The sequence below is a fragment of the Drosophila erecta genome, unplaced genomic scaffold (assembly GCF_003286155.1).
Source record: "Drosophila erecta strain 14021-0224.00,06,07 unplaced genomic scaffold, DereRS2 tig00000092-arrow-pilon, whole genome shotgun sequence".
Lineage (NCBI taxonomy): Eukaryota > Metazoa > Arthropoda > Insecta > Diptera > Drosophilidae > Drosophila > Drosophila erecta.
The window spans coordinates 2,390,694-2,414,955 of record NW_020825207.1 but is presented as its reverse complement, the minus strand read 5'-3'; the positions used below and the strand labels follow the sequence as shown (position 1 = coordinate 2,414,955).

At 46.2% G+C, this 24,262-nt stretch overlaps 2 protein-coding genes across 2 annotated transcripts; one reads left to right on the top strand and one right to left on the bottom strand.

The window, feature by feature from the left end:
- Positions 1-4,642: 4,642 nt before the first annotated feature.
- Positions 4,643-13,814, bottom strand: LOC6547326. The gene is made up of 4 exons (XM_026980142.1): positions 13,494-13,814; positions 13,216-13,251; positions 10,813-10,870; positions 4,643-4,734 (listed from the first exon to the last, which is right to left on the bottom strand). The coding sequence occupies exons 1-4, from the start codon at positions 13,764-13,766 to the stop codon at positions 4,643-4,645; spliced, it is 459 nt and encodes a 152-aa protein (XP_026835943.1). The 5' UTR covers positions 13,767-13,814.
- Positions 13,815-18,101: 4,287 nt separating this feature from the next.
- Positions 18,102-20,299, top strand: LOC6547328 (protein twist). The gene is made up of 2 exons (XM_001976299.3): positions 18,102-19,693; positions 19,792-20,299. The coding sequence occupies exons 1-2, from the start codon at positions 18,474-18,476 to the stop codon at positions 20,039-20,041; spliced, it is 1,470 nt and encodes a 489-aa protein (XP_001976335.1). The 5' UTR covers positions 18,102-18,473; the 3' UTR covers positions 20,042-20,299.
- The last annotated feature ends 3,963 nt before the right edge of the window (positions 20,300-24,262 follow it).

The window sequence follows — 24,262 nt, the reverse complement described above, 5'->3', positions numbered from 1 at the left end:
TTATAAACTAAACCAATCCGACCTGGCCTGTCGTCTATTGATGCCCTGCACCCAGTCAATCTGCCAGTGCCAGAAGACGATAAACAAAAACACAGATTGGGGGGGGAGCAAAAAATTGAAGAACAGCCTCGGCAGCAGCAACAAAGAAATAGAACGTGAGAAATATTATTCGATGAAGCGCCAAAGTAAACGCTTTGAAAAGTTGTTAGTTTATTCCCCCCGCTGCTGCTCCTCCAGATTTGCCGCCCGTCTGCAACCCATTTTGCGCCTGGTACACGCTACTCGTCGTCGTCTTCGAAAAACCTTTCTGAAGGTTGATTGTGAAAGTCACGATTAGAGCAAAGTCACACTCCCCGAATCGAATGAATGACGATCTGCGGCTGAGGGCCTCCTCCTCCTCCTCCTCCTACTCCGCCAACTTGGCTGTTCATCCAGAATTTGGCAATTCCCGATGCGGTTTTACTTTTCGGTGACAAATTGGCAAATTGGCTGGGCGAAGTGAATTGCGCGTGTCATTAAAACGCCGACTACGTTTGAAATGCACCGACTGCAATGAGTGAATGAATTGGAGAACCAAAGGGGATTTCGCTTTCCGCGGCACAAAGAGGCGCAGAACACACCTTTGACTGGCGAATTGCGAAATTGTCGCCGCTGGGAGACACACCCGATCGAAGGGAGGCAAAAAAAAAATCCCAGTCGGAGACGAACCAAACCCGGAGCTGCTCTGGGTATTTGCCGCATTTATTAAAAGCTTATACCCTTCACCGAAATGATAAACAACTATTGCGAGGCGGTTTTAAGTCGCTGTGGCATTAGCAGCTCAGCTTCTGAATTATAATATCTTACAGCGATTGAGCGCACGAATATACCGATAGGAATATCAGAAGCTACAAGCAAATGCTTTTATATCACTTTTTTCTATTTTTGTTATGCTATGTTTAAGACAAACACATGTTTTACTTAAGGTGTTTACAAAAAATTCAGAAGAGAAATTAGCCCATTTGTAAAACATTTAGTTTTTTTTGTTTTTCTTAAATTTTTGTTAGAGTATAGCCCACTTTCGATCATCAAACCTCTCGAATTTCCCCATTTATTATTTCTTTCCAAATCACTTGAAGCTGGCTTCCAATTGCGAACTCAGATCGCGGCTGCGAGTGAGGAAACGAGAAGTATGAAGTCTTTTTCCGACTGCCACAACTGAGTGAGTGGCTTTGCCACATTCTACACCTACGCCTACACCTCCAATGGCATAAACAGGCACTGGAAGAACTACTTATTAACTTACCTATTAAACTAAGACTGTACTTATTCCAGTACACTTATTATTGTACTTACAACTAATAACACTCTACTTCTTCGTAGATTTACATTCTTTTCTGCATATGTTTTGAATATTACAAGAAATCGTATTATATATGGCCTATGTAATTTTTTGCAGTGCTCAGCTGGATGCTCCCACATGCCGCTGGCTGTGGTTGTTGTTGCTGCTGCCTTTGTCGCATATCACTTACAAAACGCAGAAGAGCGATCCACACCCAAAAAGCAACAGCAACACACAACACACCAAACAACACCCAGGCAACCCAAGTGCAACAACGAAACTTCCGTAAGCAGTCGACAGTTTAATGACTTTGATGACGCAGCGTGTGCTTTCAATTCACAAATACAACTCGACTGCCAAGGCTCCACTTCCAGTGTTGTTGCTGCCTTCGATCTGCGGCCTATGTTGCAGTTGCTGCAGTTGTTGCAGTTGCTGCCGATGCTGCAGATGTTGCTGTTGTGCTGCTCACGTTGCTGCTGGGTGTGAGGGTGTTGCCGCTGGAACTGCGTTCTGTGGGCGTCTCTCAAATCGCTTTTATTATTATTTTATTTTCATCCATTTGGCCACTGCAGCATCGGCTGTTGGCAGCAAATGTTAGTCGAAGATTTGTGGCAAGCATTTTTTAACGACAGAGTTTGCCCAGCCTAGAAATGAATTTAGGTCACTGGGCACAGGAAAAGCTATTTTCTTTTGAAATAAAAAAAATCGTTTAGCTTCTGCAGTTCTACTAGTTAGGTATTCCCAAAAGATAAGATATACTAGAGCAAAAAAAAGCCCAAAATAAGTATCTCAAAAACCTACGCTCGTTTGCTGTTGCAATCGGCCTCAAATATCTTACCTAAAACGATCCCAAGAGACACACGAATCTTAAATACCATTAAAAATCCATTCTTCCAGCTGACAATCCAATCCGGCAGCCAAATTCTTAACGTTCAACCAGCGAGACAAACTGTCAACCGCAAACACACGGACATTACTCATACGCCACATGGGACTTGATGTGCGCTGAAGTCTATTTACATGTTTAATTGATGGCTGCGATGCGATTGCCGCGGAGTTCTCCGTTTTTATATAAGTTTTAATTTATTTGCAATAAATTTTTGCTGGACTTCTGTTTGTTTTCCGAACATGTGCCGCGAAAATGAGCCAATTAAAGAAATGCTAACAACCGCCGAGAACCGTAACAACCTTGCGACCATAAAAGCAGCAACAACGAAAAATTGGCACACACACGGCGAGAGTGAGACAGAAAGAGCGGCCAGAGGGAGACAGAGAGGCCAGAGGGATGGGAGGAGGAAGAAGAGGACGAGGAGCCTTCCTGTGGCTCTTGGCCAAAGTAAAACCAATCAAGTGGCGCACAGTGTCACTATTACCACCTGACATTTACACAAATCTTGCTTTATGCCTCCAATGAAATGAAACAACAACAGTGTGCGACGATGGACGAAAACTGAGCTGCACAGGGCGAAAAAATGTACACTTATACTCAAATTATAATAATATATATGGACATTTCTAATGGAATCAAAGAGTAAAGTTTTTAATATGATTGTAGCTTATTACAATGTGATAGGTAGGCAATGTGATAGCCGTATATTAAGACTGTACTTCTTATCCCGGTAAGAGAAGTCTTTTAGAACTCAGTCCTTAGTCATATTTATGAAGTAAACCCATAAGGCATTTTAATATTTTTTTTAATACTTTTTCGGCCAGTGCTTTCGCCAAACAAACAAACAGACCAGCAAACGACATCGACGACTTCCTAACAACGCCGGCTGGCTGGTACGTTTGGACCTGGTCAAAACGCTGCTCTGGCCTATCGCGATGCAGCGATCTCGGGCTCGGACTCAGGCCCAGGCTCAGGCTCAGTCTTGGTCCCAGGCTGAAGCTGCGGCTAAAGATCTGGCTGAGACCCTGGCCGAATCTGAAGAACAGGCCTCCGCCGGAGAGCGTTCGGCAGCCAGCAGACCAGGCGGCTTATCTTAAGAGCCGACCAGCAGCAGCCAAGACCACAACAACCATGGCCAGAAACACCAGCAACGCCGAACAACCGGCGACGAGGAAAAACTCTTTTGTATGCTGAGCACATGCGATGGAACGATGGAGCTCCGCATTGCCTGCCTGCCTTAAACTGATCGCTAACAATCAATTTATTGATTGAGGTCTCAGGTGTAATCGATAAGAATGTTTTTCTTTCCGCGCTCTCCGTAGCGCTGGCTTTTGTCTTTTGTCAGGTCGGTTTTTTGCTTGACTTAGTGCTCCAGTTTGGTGCTTTTTGCCTGGCCTAACATATGACATGGCTACATGACATTATCCGACTGCGATCCGCATTTGTTTATCTTAATGCATCGCTGCAGCCCAGGTCGCCATCGGTTGGTAGTTTACACATGACTTAGCGATGGACACTTGACACGGCATCCACGGCATCATTCGAATTAAGGTATTCAGAGGTGTATCTCGAGAACAAAACTTGATCGAGCCATAAGTTTATTTCAATTACACGATGATGTTGTCTGGGCGATAACAAACCACTGATCTAATAGCCGTAATGGGTAGGGGGAATCAAAACAATATAGCACAAAGATTACCAGTGATATAATAACTGTTGTAACATTTCTAGAGCTCGTCCTTTTCAAAGGATTCGTGGTAAAAGTAAAAGTTACTTGGGGCATATTACTTATAAATAGGTATGTACTTAAAATCTTTAAGTAGCCCATTGTTTGCTGTGGGTTTCCAATTTGTCCGCTTTCCAAGAGACCGATTCCCACACCCCCGATAAAATTATTCTGCGATAGGAGCCAAGTTCTCAGGATAGACCAGCTTCACATTGAGATCGCTATCTGCCGGCCTTTGCCATCTCCAATAGAATCTGGGACTTAATTAGCCGCTCGGGGTTCATTGAGGAATTAGCCGGGTGCACATGGCTATGGCTGATGGCCTGGCCTGGTCTGGTTGGTGGGCGTTCTCCATGTGTGTTGGCTGGCCAAGTTGGAGCAGGCAGCTTCGATGTTTATTGCAGCGCTCGCTACAGATTTGGTTAACAGTTAACAAGCTTATCGCTCGATACGGCAAACAAAGGTGACGCGGCCGCTGCGCAGCTGTTCGCATCGAAATAAAAAAATCTTTTGATATTCGCGGGCATCCTGCATTTAGTCTATATGTAGATATTTGTATACACTTTTTTTTTGTTTTAGCTCCTCCAGATAATTAAGGCAAGACGCTGGCTGGCCGGCCAAGGCAAAGTCAGGCAGCCAACAGCTGCACTCGGGCCACCTAACCACCGGACCACCGGACCACAAGACCAATTTTGGCCAAAAGGAATCACAGTGCGGTCGGTTGGATGGCTTTGTTGTTGCGGCCGCGGCGGTTAGCCTTGTTAGCCTTAGCCGCCGAATGCAGATGCAGATAATGATCTGAGTTGGGGGCGGTCAATTTAATGGTTAACTATTAATAACGTGATACGAAATTGGCGTTAATTTGTAGAAACATTCCCCGCCGCATGCACGGACTAATTTGAGCAAATCCAAAAGTGTAGCAGGCCAGGACCAGGCCAAAAAAGGATGTGAATGGTGGTGGGTGGTTGTATGTATGGACGTTTGGCCTTACATTGCTTTGCCTTTTTGTACTGCTTTATTTTTTGGCTGCTCCCGAAGTCATGAGTCAAATTTTTTTGTTTGGCAAACACGAAGAGCGAGCTGCTGCCGTTGCACGACTTGTAGACGCTGCTCGAAGAATTCTTTTTCACAGCTCCGAACAGAAATCCGAGGGGGCGGATGGCTGGCTGCATGGAGGGGAACTTCCAAAACATACACCTATTGGAAAGGTAGAGCTAAACCAGTGCCGCGTTTTCAGCTCATTCGGCGGACCAAGTGTGCTCCAGTAGACAATGCAAATTGCTAATATGCGATTGCTATGCAACTGGAGTCGGAGACAAATTTTCAAATATTTTTTGCCTGCTGAATTGTTTGTTTTGTTTGGTTTCGCTTATTTGTTTGTCTTTCGGCGAGCGCACCGCACTTATGACCAATAAATATGCAGCCAGCCTGGCTCCGTTTCTCGTTTTTTCTTTATTTTTTTTTGATATTTTTCACTGCAGGCATTGTCTGCCGCTTGCGAAATTAGCTTGCCAGGCTAATGAGCTACACGAAAAGATCTTGGGAAACGCCGGATCAGCGGATCGCTCCAGCTGGCCGAGATCCTTAGATGCAATCGTTTCGGGCTTATCGATCCGATAAATGGCACTGTTTTGAGGAGTTTTGAGGAGTTTCGAGGAGCAGCCCGGCCAGCCTTTTGCCTCATTATGATTCGTGTGGGCCACGTTGACTGTGATGACTAACACGAATCGATCGTCGCCGAGATCTCCGTACTGCCAGTCGTTGTCAGCTTTCGAATTGTTTGCTCACGAAAGCGTGGATCTACTTTGGATGTGCTGTGCTGTGGTGTGGTGTTGTATGGAAGTTGTGTTATGTTGCAACTGCGTGGTTGTTGCCTCCTTGTTCGCTGTATATTTTTCGCTCGGATCTCTTCGCATGATCCTCTTTCTTTACCCCCCTCCCCCTCCACCTTTTTTTTTTTTGGTTTTTATTCATTTTTCGACTCGGCCTGAGAAGATGCGCACGCGGGCGAACACTGTGCAACAGGTTTGGATTCCTCCTCCGGTTGGCACTTTGATTTATGCTCGCCCAGATGCAGGGCACCGCACTTAACGGGCCGAGGAGGGACTTCTTGAGTGGCTTTCGATTAGCCCCGGGGTCCCGGAGAATCGGGGGTGTTCCACTCCAGAGCAGGTGCCCTCTGAAAACCACATAGGATTTCTCTGCGGCAAAGGTTGCCGGTGAGTTGGTTGAGTTAGAATCATTTATGCTCTGGTAACTTTACATTCAATACAATAGATGCTTATGAACCAGTTAACGATTTTACGATTTATCAGTCAAGGAATAAATCTAGAGAAGCAGGCCTAAACGTGTTTCTTAATTACGAAATGTCTAAGAAATGTGGAGTCGCCTCCTAAAGAGCGGGGAATTCAGTGTTTGCATAAACTTTCAATTACCAATTGCCAAATCATCCTCCCCTCCCACAAATTCCATCGGGCCGCACCCCATTCCATTCGCCTGTTGTCCAGTGTAATCTTTTCAAAACTTCGTGTGGCATATGCTGTCTAGCATTTTGTTGCCGGTGGTACTGGTGGATCTGGTGGATCTGGCGGTGCTGGTGGTGCCGTCGGTGGTGGTGGTGTGTCAGTTGCACGATTGCCAGAGACAACGTGTCTCCAGTGTCATCAGCATCTCCATTTTTCTCCGCTTGTTTCAATGTTTTCGGGTTAGTGCTGCCACCGAACATCCGAGGGCACCCCAAAACTTGTACACTGAGACAAAGTGCCGTGAAGTTCTGTTCCTTCCCATCACAGTTGAATATTGAATAAATTCCAGGCTTTAAAGCTCAGTGATTGAGACATTCCAAGCCTCTTGTTTCAAGGCACTCCTAAATCTTGATGCGACACACGTATAAGCTTTTAATGACGCGTTTTTCACAGTGCATATTCCGATGTTGTTGGAGGCGACGCTGGCCGCTGTTATAGTGCAGAAAAATTACTATGACAACGCTGGAAACAAGTAAACCACAGTTTACATTCACTCAATTCGGTTCCGGCGAGGGTGGCGGGCTACGGCGGTGGGATCTCCGACAGATGGGGATTGCGATGGGGATAGGGCTGAGGTTGGAACTGGGTATGGGAGATGGGGGATGGGGGATGGGGGATGGAGATGGAGCCCGCAGAGACAGAGACGGGAATGGCAGAATCGTGGCGTGGTGGTGGCACGCTCATCTTCAATTTTTCTACGATGCGACGTCGCTTGGGTCGGGTATTTCTTCTCTTTCTGGCCGTCTGTACATTTTTGCTTTTTTCGGCGGCGGCGACTCACACTCGTGTTCCTTGCACTCTACTCCCGGGTCTTGGGCTCAGTTCCCCGATTCCCTGATTCCCCGATTCCCCGTTTGCCTGGCTCCCCAGCCCCTCGGCCACGGTCTGAGCCCGGTCTATAGTCTATGGGGTCTGGGCCCGATCTGCGCAGCGAGATGAGTGGTTGGCAAAAATGTTTGAATGCGATCACGAACTTGACCTTTCACATAACCTCAAAAGCCAGTCACAGTCACTCAGTCAAGTCAAGTCAAGTCAACTCGATGCGCTACATACGCGCCATGTTAACCAGGCCCAGAGACACGGAGGCTCGTCGTCTCCACCCAGTTTCACTTGGGTACCCGGCCGCGATCCCCAGACCATCTGCTTGCCCATCTCGAATGGTCAACCCGCCCGGGTGTCAGCCGAGGCATAATTAAAAAACAATCACCGCCGACCGTCCACACGCCCATCCGTTTGTATGTGGGTATCTGCAGCCCCCCCACGCTTCTCTCCTTCCGGAATCGCAATGTGCGGGATCTGGGATTGGGGGATCTCGTGGATCTTGTGGATCTGGGCGAGGCCTGGTGTGGTGCCTCCAATCTCCAGGTCGCTGGCTGCCGCCAGCGATTATGAGATCTGGCTTCAGTTGACTATCGCTGAGGGAGCAGCAGATGCATTTGCCAAATCAGCAGCGCCGGCCAGATACCCGAATCGCAATCGATGAAGTGCAGCAATGGGAACATATTGCGGGATTAGACGGTAGCTTTCTCTGTAAAATAGTCATCGCAACAGTGAGCAGTGAGTATGAACTTAGGAGATCCCTTTCATTTAGGCACCTTAATCCACAGATTACGAACCCAATGGAATGATTTATGATAATATTATTCGGTAGTCTGCGGTTGATTCAGCGCACTTTAGTCTAGATAAGATTACTAAATAGTTTACTGTATTTTAACGATCCAATACTGCTTTGATCACGGTTCCCATTTCCCCTAACCCATGCCCATTCCATGGCTTCCACTGCGCCCACCTGCCCGTCACATTTTCACCTTGCCATCAATATGCCCCAGCCCAAGATGCTTGGTACTCGAGCACTTCACTAAATGTTGCATATCATTCGATGGATGCCGTGGATGCTCCAACATCGTCGCCTAGTCGGATCCCCTCCCGCTCCCGTTCCCGCTCCGTTCGGGCTGGGATCTCCGTCTTAAGGTCGTTCGCTCGCTGGATCGACCCGCGTGTAGCCGCATCTACTTAACCTGGAAAGCCTATGCCCCTGAGTGGCGAGAGGCCGATCGCTCGGTGGTTAGGCGGTTCGGCGGTTCGCGGTTCGGCGGTGGTGTGGGATTGTACGATGTTGGGCTGTGTTTTTTGTTTTTTCCAGCTTTTTTGTTTTTTTTTTCTTTTTGGTTTGGGTTAGGCAGCGTGGATGTCCCAGGCTCGGCTCCGAGGCTCTCCAGCCCGATCTTCGGGCTCCACCCTTCTGCCCACTCCTGGAATGGTGGCTAGTTCAACAGCTTTATTTATGGGCTGTTTGGGTAGCTTAAATAAATCAAGTTGTAGTTGCAGTTCCAGCTTCCCAGCACACCAGCACACCAGCTCACCAGCTCACCAGCTCTCACCTCTTCTGGGCACTGCAATTAGAGTTGGTGGGAATTTGGCACTGTCTCCGGCGTTCTGGGGCCTTTTGGCCGCTTTGCCCTCCATTCATTGGCAATTTGAGGCTATCTATCGCTGCGCCGGCTAATTGCATAATTATTTAAAGCCCATAATTTATGTGTGCCGAAAAATCTCGGCTCGGGTGGCATGGCTTTAGTTTCTGTGTGATGACCGTTAAGGTTGGAAATTAGCCCGGACCATTATGTGCCGTTTGTTTTACAAATTTTAACGCTATTTAACACATTCGCCACGGATCTGTGGCTCGCTGGACCGGTGGACCAATGGATCCGCAGACCTGGAGACCTGTGGACGCTTTGGTAGCACGCCATAAACCATTAGCATGAGAGATTGGTGTCGCCGCCTCTCTATGCGCTTCTCAAATAGCTATTGTGGCCAGGTGAGCGCATTGACAAAATTAATGATGCCCTCACTAATATCATGCCTAATTGATTAATATGCGCGGCGAGACAACCACTTTTTGACTTTCGGCTCGAGCCTTAGCTCCAGCTCCAGCTTCAGCTCCATCTCCAGCTCCGGCCCAGCTCTCTAGCTTGGATATCTTTAATGGACGGAGTGGAGCTCGGATTTTTAGCTGTTAATCTTACTGTATAGCCATTTAAGGTAAGCTCTCTGGCTTCTTAATTAAATTAGGTGTACCGCTGGGCACCCTACGGCTGGGATGGCCGTGTAACTAACCATCTATTTATCTAGTCAAGTTTTTGTGGCTTTTTCGGGTTTTCGGGGCGTTGCTGTTAACTTCGAACACATACACTCACACACACACACCTCGCACACATCGAGGCAAAGAGAAAGGCTGGCAAAGGTCAAATGGTCAAACAGTTGGTGGTTGGCTGGTCGGACGATCGCTCAAGTGGCTAAAACCAACACGAACTTACCCTCACCAAATCGGCAGCCACTTGTTGTGGGTCAGGTTCCTGGGTTCCTAGGTTCCTCGGTTCCTGGGCGTTGGATATAGAGCGGTACTCGCAGCGGAATCAGCATGGGCCTAATGGGCCCACAACCGATCTGCTGATGATCACACGGCGATACTCATCAGGCTTTCACGTATGAATGGCTCCGCCTGATGAGCATTAGGCAATGACTAACGTTTTGTCTCCCCTTTTGTTTGAACTTGTCTGCGAGATTGCCGGATAATCTCGGCCCCCGATCCACGGGGGAGAAGCGGGGATGTGGGGAAGTGGGAGTGGGGAAGCCGTAGGAGATCTGAGGAATTCAGTGTTTTGTCTTTTTGATTGGAGGAGTGTGATCATAGGTTGATATAAATGCTGATAGATATCGTTAACATAGATCTCTGTATCGTTCCCAACGAGCTGCGCTCTTACTTATCGAATAGATTGTTTGCTCGCCCTTTGTTGCTCATCAAGAATAGCTCTTTTATGATCCGATGAAATATCATAGATTAGAACCAAGGTATTTGTTATTGTTATTAATTTTGGCCAATATTTAATTAAGCTTCCTTTTATCTTGAGTTTTATTGCTCATAATTATCAGGATTCATTGAATTCCTCCAAATTAGTTTTCGTATCTACTAGTCAGACTTATAAGCGTTAAAAATCCAAGTTTTATACTACATAATAATTATAATCGTATTGTTTCTATAAGGAGTGTAAGATACCCATGATGCAAATAAGTTTTCTGTTTTTAGCTTTCGTTCCACCCACCATAGGTATTCCCAAAAATATATTTTCAGCACTCTAGGCCCAAAAAAAATCGAACTTCATTAGAGAAGAAATGCAAATTGGTCTTGTAACTCATTTCTCTAGACATTCGGTGCTCTCAAACTCGCGATGACCTGATTTTGTTCTCAAGTGATCAACTTGCGGCGGCCATTTCACTGATTAATTGTTTTCGGCCCAGTCGGCATGCGAGTTCAGGTTGAGTCAACTTAGATAGCGTATAATTAGCAACTTACCGCGCGGCGATCGTAAGCTCAAATCAACTGGTTCAACCTGAACCGGAGGGCCCTCTGCCTGTGGATTGGAAAGAAATTAAAGATTATCGGCACCGTCATCAATATTGCTTATCGCCGGACAGCGGGGGAGATTCAGTATAGCGCATTATGCATGCAGTCGAACAATAGAGTCATAAGCTAATCAAGATTGACAAAATGCTGTTGATGGGCGAAAGTGTTGGATGGTCAAGAACACGGAGTTCACTGGGGGTTTTCAGGGAAATGTATGGAGTGTGCGTGCTTGGAAGCTGTTTGCTTATTGAATTCACCTAGCTGGAACCACCGCAAATGACTTCCGTCGATATTTGGCTTACTCCATATGGAAGATCGGGCCAGATAAGTGGGAAGAAACCGAAAAACCGCAATTGTTGCGCATTTCATGTGCTTACGAAATCTTTAGCCAATAAACTAACGGCAATAAAAACCAAAAAAAAAAAACGAAAAGAAAAAAAAGTTAAAAGCGGCGAAAAATAACAAAGAAACAGTTATGAGCTGCCCGCAGCGCCATAAAATGGATAAATTTTAATTTGGCACTGCATATGCATTTTTTGCGGGGAATGGGGTGCCAGAGCCAACACTTTGCAGTATTATTTAAATGAGGCTTATAATACTACAATATTTTAAGGGTGTTTTCGACCATGACTTATCACACAGAGTGGCTACAAAAAGTTTTAACGCCAAGTACGTTACGAAGCTTAGGTTCACTCTTTGCCTACTTTAATAACCGCTAAATCTGCACAAAGGACAAGCGTTCCAATGATGATATATGCGATGCAACAGCTGGCAGGGTTAAAACCCTCCAGTTATTCTTTTGACCAGTCAACGTGGTTAAGCCAACTTGCAGGGTAGCCAGGCAGCCTGATGCCAACAACACGGTCGCAAACAACGCCGGCAACACCAACAACCAGCGGCGACAACCGACAACCAGCACGGCGAACAACCAAGTCAGCATCCATGGATGCCCAGATGCAGAGTGTGTGCCCAGTGGGCAACAACGACAATTGTCAGGCTTGTAGCGCAAATTATGAAAAAATGTCCGTGGCGAGTGGGCGAAAAGATGCTGGGATGGCCAAGAGAGGGGTCCCCCGAAGGGGGGGCTCGGGTTGGGGAGCACCCAGAACTTGGCCACGCGATGTGAGCAGTTGTTTACCGCTGTCGCCGCTTACTGCCATGCAGTTATTTAAACAAACAAATGCTCATTGCCAGCATTAGATTAGATAGTTTGTCTTCGATTGTGTCGAATGGCAGCCGTGGGGCATTTTTGGGTTTCTTCACTATCCGCTTTATGACCCACAACATTGACAACAACAACTTCATTGGCCGGCAGCGGAGATCGATATCTGGATCTCGATCCAGATCCAGATCCAGATCGAGATCGAGATCGAATTCGAGATGGGAGACGGCGATCGACGCTGGAGATTGCAATTGATATGCGACTGATGTTGGCCCCTGTCCAAAGGTATTTATATTTATATTTCTTGGCCCCCATTCACTTTACCCTCTAATTGCCCGCGCTGATTTATTGTTATATAGATTCCGATTCCGATTCCAATTCCAATTCCGATGCACCCGTCTTCCCCCAAACTGCCTGCTTTATGATATTGTTATGGGGCGCTGCAGCCTCCGATCTGCTAATTTGTGTTGGGACGTGCTGAAATTTCTCATAGGCGCCGCAATTGATAGAATGATCGGGAATGGCCGGGACATTACTTGGCTCCGATTTCCCCCACCGTCGAGTGGATCCGATGGAACTCAATTTTATGGATTGTCTTACGCTTGGTATGTGGTATTCTGCTCCCCGTTCTCCGCTGCTACTGACGATCCGGCTGACGGCTTTTGCCTTTGAGGCGACTGATGGGACGGCATGGGATGGGATGGGTTTTATGGGGCATCCAAACGAATTGGCCCACTGGGAATTCCTGCGCAATTGCCATTTCGAATGGCCGAAGTGTATCGCTAACATGAAAATATTTCACTCTTCTTGCTCTTAATTGATGGACGCTTTTGTTTTTTTTTTTGGTGGTAATTGTGGCCTATGAAACCGATGGGCCCTAATGAGCTGTACTTGACTGATATTGAAGACAAATTGCAGCCAATAACAATTAGTTATGTGCGGAAAAGATTGCGTTGAAATAACAGGGGTGCAGTCGCCAGTAGATTGCAGAGGAGCTCTAATATTAAGTTTCAAGAATTTTGTAGTTTTGACATGTATTTTGCTAAGATTTTACTAAGCCACAGTTAACCAGCGAATATATATATATTGATACATGTATATATGTTACTCTGTTTTCAAGACCTATGTTCTGAACCTCCCCTGGTCGCCCGGATCTTATCTTTGCCGACATAGTTAATCTGGGAACTCACCTCCTTTGCTGACAGAGGGTCGGATCCAAGTCCATTCTGCAAAGAGAAGCAGAAACAGGGAATTAAGAGTGGTACAATGCCCCTCTTTGCGTCGAAATGCAACAGGTTGGTTGGTGTTGGCCAGGGCTCCCCTTCGGCGCCCCTCGCCCCTCTTGACCCCTCGTGACCCCTTAACCCGCGAGTCACCAAAACAAACTTTCGGCTGACAGGGTCGCAGAGGTGGCCGAGAAAGGGGAGCACATGGCATATGGCGTTGGCGTTCGCATCGGTGTACTTACCATGAAAACCATTAAATTGTAAAACGTCTTACAAAATAATAATTGCAACGTTCTGGCCACGTTACAAAAGACAGGCAGCAGCAAGGGTTTCTGTTTTCTGTTTTGTGTTACCGGGCTTGGCGGGGAGAGGGGGTGGTGGGAAGGTGGAGGCGGATGCCTGAAATAATCGCTGTTTTGGTTTTGGCTTTTGCTTTTGCTTTTGGCCTGGCTTTTGTCGCAGCAGCTGTTGCCCGTGCTCTTTTCTGCCTGCAACTGCCGCATGCTATTTCGCATCCGCGGAATCAATGACAAAACGAGTGCAACGCACCTTGAGTTTTTGTTTTCTACCCTTTTCTTTTTTTTAATTTTTTTGTATCTTCTGCGCTTCTTTGTACTATTTATTTTTATTTATATTTGTTGTAGCTTGTTTATGCGTTTCGGTGGCGGGGGGCTACCCTTTGCGGGGAGGGGGGCCACCGTAGCAGAAGCAAAAGCCGCATTTTGTGTGGTAACGAATGCAGCGCGCGCAGTGCGTGACGAAGTTACTTAGTTACTGCTTAGCTACTTAGGCAAATATGTGATGAGCCGCCTAAGCATGACTAAAAAAAAATGAAATGAAATGAACTGAACTGAGCACCGAAAACGAACAGATTTTTCCAATTGAACGAGGCAGGGTGATAACTAAAATTGGCAATTACTAGTGGCCCTGCATCCGGTTTTAGCTACGTATGTATGTTATGTACATATAGTCTGCGGCTCACTTATTAGCACTTATTGCCGACGCTTCCTGGGCGGGGGTGTTACACTTGTTGTTGGGGGCTTGCATTTCCGGTTGGGCAGTCAATTGCAGTTCCCGGTCCCGCGGGCGCTATAAAACTCGCACTTAATTCGATCAACTGAGGCACATGCTACGGACACAACGCCCCACCAAGCAGCGTGTGTGTTGGTTGTGTTGCTATTATTTATTCCGCTGGATTCTTGGTTTTACTCGATGTTATTGTTGTTGTTGTTGTTGCTGGTGCTGCTGCTGCTGCCGCTGTTGTTGTCGCTGATGCTTTGTTGTTGTATTTATCGAGCGAGCGTGAGTGTGCAAATTACAGCACATCCGTCATTTTAATTTCACTTAAAACGCCATTTAAAGCGTCGCACCAACACAAACACTAAGTTGCAGCACGCAGTGCAAGCACGCACGCATGCGCAGAAACGCCGGTTAGGATAGCGCAGCGGAACGAAACGGAATGGAACGGCCTGCGCATATGTCAACTAATATTTTATAATCATATCATAATCGTATGCTCTGGTATTCTGCATTATTGTTTCTTTCTATTCAACTGAGTTTCAATGCTGAGCTGAGCTAAAAAGCGAGGAGAACAGAAGCGTTTCCCGCACGTAGCACGTTTGAACGCGGCGCGGAGCAAACTTGCTCTGAGCTCTTCGAATTTTAACCGCCAACTTTGGCTCCCCGAGCGTGGTGAGCTTTGGCGCCCGCTACTCACCACACCTCGCACACGCATTTGACATTCGCGCGCGCGCCTGTGCTTGTGTGTGTGCACCACTTTGTTTGTTTGTTTAGTTAAGGTGGAGCTAGGCTAAAATGACAAGTTGGCGCTTATGTTATTGGGTGGCCAACACTGGCGCGCCTGTGTGTGTGAGAGCCCCCACCCATGTGCGCCAGTGTGCCCGTGTACCAGTGTGTGTGTGAGCGCTTTTGCCACCCGTGTGGGTGTGTGTGTGTGTGTGTGTGTGTGCGCTGGCTGTTAATTAACATGCAGCACACACACGCAGACAGAAGCTTGACAAGCTCAAAGTGTAGGTGTTTGGCGCCAGCGATTTCATTGGCTGACGGACCCTTGAAAGCGGGGTGGTGGTGACGCAGGTGGAGCAGGTGGGTCATGTGTGTGAGGTGAGTGGTAGCAATTAACACAAGCGCAAGATACTTTTTGGAGCACTCGCTGACAGCAGCCGCGGCTTCCATCGAGCGACTTTATTCCTAATCGCAGGGGCTGCATCGCACACGATTTTGCCAGCTTAGCACAGTCGAAATTAGCTTAATCTAGTTACTATGCGCTAATCAAACATAAGTATTTGTATACATAGGGCGGACACAGTTGAATAAATACTTATATATGTATATGTAATTATACACATAACCTTATTTAAAAATAATTTAAAATTTTATTGTGATTTGATATAAACATAGAACAGAGATTGCATATGAAAGAAATTAAATAAAAATATGAATCATGATATCAGGGAAGGTATTCCTGTTTCTTAAGTAGCTGTTAACAAAGTTTTGCCTAATGACAATTCAAAAGAGTTGTTATAATGGTTTTAACAATCAATCTTCTTTGATGCTTTAGTCCATAATAGAAAAAATTAGATTCTCACAGAAGAACTTTCATAAACATAAATTTGTCATTTGGATCAAATAGTATAAAACGAAGATCCATACGTTCCATTTAATAGCTACAGATTTGATTTTAAAATTCGAGAATACTTATCCGATGTAGCGTATTTCCACTAAAAGATCAAAAGCTGTGGGAGTTTGCCCGCCGACCGCTCAGCGCCCCGTTTTATCCCAGCACCCAACCCGTTAGACGTCGCCAGACTACCTGATCCACTTTTCCACGCGCTTTGACGACCATTTTTGGTAACAATAAATCGTGATACATCATCAAAAGTCAATTCGAATATGTAGACAACGCTGCGCGCACGGCAGGCAAAAAATATTTTAATTTTAATTGATTGTCGAGCGAGATTTACGTGCACCAAAAGTTTCTTCTCACGCTCCGCAAACACTGCCACACACATGGTTTTTGCGATGGCAGGATTAGAGCATTGTCAAAATGGAAAGTTGGTCCGCTTGGAAATCGTTTGGCAATCGCACCACGCAGAGCTGCAAAAAACGACAAGAGATGAAAAACAGAAGCAGCATCCGTGAAAAAAAGTAATACGCAAAATACCTTTTCCAGCTTCTCTCTCATTTGGTTTTTTTTTCGTTTGATTTGGGCTCGTAAACGGAATTGAAATCAATAAACTACGTGACTGCAGCGTGTCCAATTTGAACATTAAGATCATTTTGAATGGTCGTATCTACAACATTGCTACACTCGCTGTGGCGCCATCTGCCAGGGAAAAGGGGCAACGAGATGTTTATTAAAATGCTCTGTGTTTTTAGAGAATGATACTTGAAAAGCATGTCCTTAAACGATACTAACTTCCCCCAAACTGCTAGTTCACATATGACTAATTTGAAGTCATGGTCTAAAAATTATTTAAAGCACACTTTTCAATGCATACTTTCAGGCGTGCTGTGATGTTCACTTTCTTAAAGTATATTTATACTTCTAATCCAAAAAGTTGGCAACTTATATTTCAGCTATTTGACCAATAAGAGCATGGAATTTGCACTTTTGCTTCTTAGAATATAAAATAATCTCACACTTAAGTATAGTTCTGCATTAATTAACGACCAATGATATATTGTTTATATTAGTCTGTGTTTTACGAGTAAAACAACAATAATAAATGTGCTAAGTGCAGTAAATCATATTGCTCATCATATCATAGCTCCTAGGACCAGGTAGCTTAGGCACAGGGCAAAACCCTGTTGGTGGTTTTTCTAAGGGGTCCATTTCGTGTCCTGGGTTTTGCTATTACCTAAGCCGACGATCGGCGATCGGAGATCTTCGATCGTGGTTTTTTCCAGCGGAAGTTCGCGATCTGCATTAATCGGGTATTTTTGGTGGCCGCGGCAGGCAGGCAGATAATTATATCCGGAAATTTGACTTTTCGCTCGTATTTTTCTGGATTTTCGGAGCTCCGAGCGGTATTCGCCCGATTTTCTCGGTACGTGTGTGTGGGAATTCACTAATTAGGCATAATGAAACCTTTTCGTGGAGTTCCCCTCGGTTAGGGTTGTGGATTTGCATACTTTACGATGGTTGGCAACGGATGATTATATAAGAGCGGAATGATTTCGATGGGCAAGCGTCTAAACATTTCGGCTTGTTTCCTGGGAAATTCCAGCCACTCCAAAGTATCTAGAAACTGAAATTCCCCCGCACAGAAAAGTTGATTGGGTAAATATGCAATCAGATAACTTGCACTAAAACTTATATTCGGTTTGTACATATTTACATCTAAATGAATTTTATGACCGATTTATGTTAATTCGGCTGCTTTAGATCAATGCGATTGCTTTTAGTTTTTGTAAGAAATATAATAAAGAAAATATAATAAAACGCTGTAAACAACAAATTTCAGAGTAGTTCGGACTTGGAATGGCACAACAAAATCTTTATCTACCAATATCAAATTTCCCGGTATTTGTTTTAAACTATAAACAAAATGTATCATTACGCTGAGAACACTTTTTTAAGACCTCGAAACTTCGTCATTATAATACACATATCTAATAAATTGCTGTCGATCCGAAGATCTTCTCAATCCCCTTTTTGAATCAACAAGTAAAATATTTCAAAAATTGCCGATAATTCCCCTCGTCTTCCCCGTCCACGGATCGCTTCGCATATTTCCCAGGCATTTTCCCAAATCGAGAGAAAACCCAAAGAATAACCCAAGAGAAAGATCCAGAGCGCAGAGTCAAGGCTCTCTTCCATTTAGCTTTGTATCTGCGTTTTGCAGCCGCCGCTGCCGCTCGAGAAAATCGAAATACCCCGCCGCCTGACGTCATACCTGCTGATGCCGCAGCTTCCGCCATCGAGTGCGAGCGGGACGGCCACACAGGCGAGCGAGCGGGACGACGATAGAGCGGCGGCAGCGAATGGCCGTCGAGCAGCCGCAAAATGTCAATTTGAGCAATGGCCGGAAGGATCCTGCGTCAGTTGCGTTCCGTCAGTGCGTGCGAGCAGATCGATCCACCAAAACGCGGGCGTGAATAATACCACGGAGTTCTACTGTTCCGAAATAAGAATAAATAGTTAGAAATCACAAATCCTAACTCAAGAAGTGCGCTAAAAAGCCCAGACAGATCACCAAATGATGAGCGCTCGCTCGGTGTCGCCCAAAGTGCTGCTGGACATTAGCTACAAGCCCACACTGCCCAACATCATGGAGCTGCAGAACAATGTGATCAAGCTGATCCAGGTGGAGCAGCAGGCCTACATGCAGTCCGGCTACCAGCTGCAGCACCAGCAGCAGCACCTCCACTCCCACCAGCACCACCAGCAGCACCAACAGCAGCAGCAGCATACCCAGTACGCCCCACTGCCCTCGGAGTACGCCGCCTATGGCATTACCGAGCTGGAGGACACCGACTACAACATACCCAGCAACGAGGTCCTGAGCACCAGCAGCAACCAAAGTGCCCAGAGCACCAGCCTGGAGATGAACAACAACAATACCAGCAGCAACAACACCAGCTCCGGCAACAATCCGAGTGGCTTCGATGGCCAGGCCAGCAGCGGATCCTCCTGGAACGAGCACGGCAAGAGGGCCAGGAGCAGCGGCGACTACGATTGCCAAACCGGGGGATCACTGGTTATGCAGCCCGAGCACAAGAAGCTAATCCACCAGCAACAGCAGCAACCGCAGCAACAGCAGCAGCACCAGCAACACATCTATGTGGATTACTTGCCCACCACCGTGGATGAGGTGGCCGCGGCTCAGTCCTGTCCTGGCGTCCAAAGCACCTGCACCTCCCCGCAATCCCACTTCGATTTCCCCGACGAGGAGCTGCCCGAGCACAAGGCCCAGGTGTTCCTGCCCCTCTACAACAACCAGCAGCAGTCGCAGCAGCAGCCACACCAGCAAAACCACGCCCAGATGCACTTCCAAAACGCCTACAGACAAAGTTTCGAGAGCTACGAGCCGGCCAACTCCCTGAACGGCAGTGCCTATTCCAGCTCGGATCGGGATGACATGGAGTACGCCCGCCACAACGCCTTGAGCTCGGTGAGCGATCTCAACGGAGGAGTCATGTCGCCCGCCTGCCTGGCGGATGACGGCAGTGCCGGCAGCCTGCTGGACGGATCCGATGCCGGCGGAAAGGCCTTCCGCAAGCCACGTCGCCGGCTGAAGCGGAAGCCCAGCAAAACGGAGGAGACGGACGAGTTCAGCAACCAGCGGGTCATGGCCAATGTGAGAGAGCGCCAGCGCACCCAGAGCCTCAACGACGCATTCAAGTCCCTGCAGCAGATCATACCCACGCTGCCCAGCGACAAGCTCAGCAAGATCCAGACCCTAAAGCTGGCCACAAGGTAAGATATCATTCCTTACCATGCTTTATCGCATTCATGCACAGGTTAGATGTTAATCAAAACTCTGGACTAATCGAACTTGCTTCCCCAACTTGCAGATACATCGACTTCCTGTGCCGCATGCTCAGCTCGAGTGATATATCCCTGCTGAAGGCCTTGGAGGCCCAGGGCTCGCCCTCGGCCTACGGATCAGCCAGTTCCCTACTGAGTGCCGCCGCCAATGGAGCCGAGGCCGATCTGAAGTGCCTGCGCAAGGCCAACGGAGCACCCATCATCCCGCCCGAGAAGCTGAGTTATCTGTTCGGGGTGTGGCGCATGGAGGGCGACGCCCAGCACCAGAAGGCATAGCGGCGGATCAGGACACCATTGCTATCCTGTCCAGGAGGGGCTTCCAGCAGCAACTATCGTGTGAATTCCAGAGCCCTGGCGCTCTCACTCTTCAATTCTCTGTCACGCTTTCCATATGTACGTGTCGACTAGATGATTAGATGACTAAGCCTAAAACCTACTATTAATGCCTATTTAATGTCATAGTCTAAACTAAATTAATTGTAAAAAGCCAACAAGCGAAGAAACAAAGAAATGAACAAAACCATGAACAAAACCAGACGCCATTTTGCATTTCATTCCATCTTGCTCCACTCCGCTGTGCTTTTCGATTGGAGGGGCCCACTAAATTGGGCGCGAAAATGTCTTCGCTGGGGGGGATGTGTCCCCCTCGAGATCTGGACTTTTGTCTTTTGGAGCGCAGACAATCGAAGCGACGTCGACATACTTAGAGCGTAACGTCATTCCGCCGACAGACGGACGGACTTTATGTATCTGCGAGATACGCACACACTGCATCCTCTAGCTACTCGCTGCTCATGGGAAGAAGCGAACAGACACAGATACCCGGGCCGCGATGGAGCAACACATCCACATCCGGTTGATTTATGTTCGAAAACATAAAAACTGTTTACAAAGTATACCAGGGCAGCGGAATATACGAGTATAGTTGAGCAAAGTATTTATGTCGCCAAAATGCGTGCTTAAAATGCTCATAATTAGCTCAGTCAGATAATTTAGTCGCCGTCTTCTGGGGGCCTGGAACTGGACTCCTCCTCATCAAAGGCCTGAAATCGCCAAGATCGCTCTCGTTCACAGTTGTTGACTTAATTGCTTTTTAAATGACAGCTCTCGGTGCTCAAAAGTGCTCTTCGCTCCATATACATTGTACACTGCTTATTTCGGATTCGGATATTCTTAAAGATGCAAACACATTGGTATCTGTTGATACAAATTTAGATTTCTGTTTAGATCTGGTTAAATTGGCATATCGCATCCATGTTGACAGGTTGTCGTTCGTGGGGTTGGGGTGTGCTCATTTCAAAAGTGTTAAATCTTATTATGGGAATGTATTACAAAGATTATCATACATAATGAGCCATCAAACTTGAAAGAGAATTTAGAGATAGAAAAAGTAGGGATATGATCCACTTAACGCTGTCTTGTACTTCACACATCGGCAAATGTTGTATACAAATCTTTGATTTATTTCCATGCCAATCGAATTACTATGTACCACAAAATTTGTAAACGCCGACAAATAAGTTTTTCATTATTCTCGGAAACTTTCTGCATAAAAGTTGCCAAGATTTTATTCATTATACCAAATACTATATATGTACAAATATATTTTGTCTAATTGATTACTATATATACAAGGTAAACTTTTTTTTAGAATTCAACAGAAAATAACTAGGTTCCTTAAACGTCCTAAACATTCATTTTTAATTATGCTCCTTTTCATTTGTAGTAGATAAAATGCATGCTACGGTTCAACATGAATATATCCTTTAACGCAATTTCCAAATACAACAATACCTAAGTAACGCTTGTTTGTCCAAATAATCCATTAATCAAGAGAACGGCTAGCTGGCCGCCCAGATCAATAAACCCGAATCACCATTTTATATTCCTGGCAATAGTCGTATAGCAAACGCCGAAATTCCAAAGAATTTCCGCATCTAATTAAGGCGGAAAACTATACACAAATGAAAGAGAAATCATGAGAACGCAGAGAGAGAGGGAAAGAGAGTGAGAGGGATGGGTTTCAAGAACAATTGATTTATACGAGTATTGGTTGCCAGAACTCCCATTTTCGAATGTCTGATGAATGAATCCGAATGGCGGAGGCCGCAATAAATGGTAGATTCCACATCTTCTGGACTGGCGGCGCCTACTTCCTCCGGAGTCAGCGAGGGCAGGGAAAATAGTGGCAAAGGACACGGACACGCATCCTGGCATTGTTTTCATTTCATTTACGCGTCGACTCGAGTCGCTCGCCCACACATATGTTGGGAAAATAATCGAAAAACGGTTTGTCCCTTGGCATGAGGTCCTTTTCGCTGCGCAGCTAGATTTGCAGTCCCTAGGCGCATAGCACATGCCATTGATTACCATGTGTGGGAATTAGCCTTGCGAAAAAATAAGTTAGTTAAAATCACACATAAAGAGGCAATGTCCCTTGGTTCTTGCTCCTTGGTACTCGGTCCGTCCGTTGTCCTGGCAGCGAGCTCACTCGTCCTGCGGCGATCCTTCCACCCTCTGCACGTTCTAAATTTAGCTGCGGGATTTATGACCCCTGTCATTTGAGCCGCTCTTCCAGTACTTCTTAAAAAACCCCTGGAATTACATGCATTCCAAAAAGGAAGATAGTGGAGGAGTCCAATGAGTCGCTGGAGTCGAATGAGTCGAGAGTCGGAGAGGGGCGTTGACAGTTTTGTGTCTCCCAATTTTAGGTAGCTGTGTGTCCCAACTCACTTTGGTGCTCTACTTGGATCCTCAAGGTGGTTCCCTCTTCCCTCCATATAAGTTGCCTATTTCTTCCTTTTGGGGGCTGAACGAAAACAATGTTCTGTGGAAACTCTACTCTGCAATTGCGTTACTGGAACTAATACTTTAATTAAGCCGCATTCCCCTTACTTTTTGGCTGTGTTTTTAGTCCCATGACATGGGGAAAATATTTTTGAAGCCCCGCTGCAAGTGCATTAGGCGTACAAATATTGACAAACGATTTGGTTCAATGGAATATAAACCTATAGATAAACACAAATCATATTTAGAACGTCATATCTGGAATAAAAGTTATTGCTTAAAATTACTTGTAACAATTAATCGAATCATGGATATACACACTTCATCAAAGCTGATATTCGCATTCCGATGAATGCCTTGCAAAATGCAGAAATGTGATCAACCCGCTTCTAGCCGCGAATTCTCCTACCCATTCGGGATCCCCTAGCCATTCCCAGCAGTTCAGCAGTTGAGCAGATGACCGTGTCCGTGTCCATGTTAAAGTCAAAACGGTGTGTCCAAAAATTATACGAAGCGTTTCCGATTTCAAAGTAAAACCAGACATACAGACGAGTAGACGAGTGGAAAACGAAACGGAAGCGCTTGCCGGCCACTTGGAGATCCCAGTGCATTGTTGTGACCCATTCGCAGACTCATTTGTGCCCCGCTGATTGATTGCCAGTGGGAAGCTGGCAGCCCCAGTCCTGTGACCATGGGCGTAGATTCGGCTTTTAGGGGGGATCAGCAACTAACTCACAAAATTCGGATATTCGGCTATATAAGGAATATATTTATTTAGTCGGCATTGAAATTGTTTCCTTTGAATTGATAATCTGGCTTATTGGCCAGCCCCCTTTTGGCCACAACCATGCCTGCTTTCCCCTGACCCTTCGCGGCACCCCCATTCCTGGGTAAAACATCTGGTTCACGCAACAATTGCACCAACAACCAGATATGCAAACTGCTCAACGGCTCAAGTAATTAAAATCATCGATCTGCGCGCCTTCTTTCGTGGAGGTGATGCCTGCATTTTCGAGTGCATTTGGCCAATCAATCAGCGATCAAAGTTCATAGATGCCACGGGGGACTGTAACTCAGGGGGAGCGGGGCGGGGCGGGGGCGGCGGCGTCTGCCAGCGCTGACTAATGGCCACCGATGATGAAGTCGGGCGATCTGTCCATCAGCAACAATAACAAAAAGCCCAGCTAATGTACTGAATGTGCATCTACAAGATACATATTAATGTGTACGTAAATGTTTGTTTATGGCCCAGCTGTGTGTGTGCGTGGAAGTTCATAAAAAGACAAGTGAATAAAATCTGAAGATCAACTTGTTCGACTGAGGGTTACCCCTTAGAATTCGTTCTCCTGATATAGCATTTCAGTTCAAAATAAATCATTATTAAATAGATATATTCAAAAATGTTCTTAAAAATGTATTTATAATATAAATACAATGACTGAAGTATGCCTAGTTAATTAATGAAAAAGGTAATACTATATAATTCCCTGAGAATATATACTATATTGTAGTCCAGACACATTTCGGTCGCACTTGCAGGGTAATCGACTGGAAGTAATTGCTGAACGCGTCAAAAAAGGGGTAGCACAAAACCGATCGCTACTACGGACATCTCGCTTACTCATCCGCCCCGTTGCCATCCCGGAATGGATCCAATTCCGGACGGAGTGATGGAGGGACGGACGGCCTGTGCCTCGCATCGGTCGCATA

Bases quoted from the DNA above. Each gene is read 5' to 3' on its own strand.
- LOC6547326 (XM_026980142.1), bottom strand. From the start codon at position 13,766: ATGCGAAATAGCATGCGGCAGTTGCAGGCAGAAAAGAGCACGGGCAAC. The intron at 13,252-13,493 runs GTAAGTACACCG...TTCTCTTTGCAG, and splicing joins ACAATTTAATGGTTTTCATG to AATGGACTTGGATCCGACCC. The intron at 4,735-10,812 runs GTAAGTTGCTAA...CCCCCAACTCAG, and splicing joins GAGCTTACGATCGCCGCGCG to ATCATTATCTGCATCTGCAT.
- LOC6547328 (XM_001976299.3), top strand. From the start codon at position 18,474: ATGATGAGCGCTCGCTCGGTGTCGCCCAAAGTGCTGCTGGACATTAGC. The intron at 19,694-19,791 runs GTAAGATATCAT...CCCAACTTGCAG, and splicing joins ACCCTAAAGCTGGCCACAAG to ATACATCGACTTCCTGTGCC.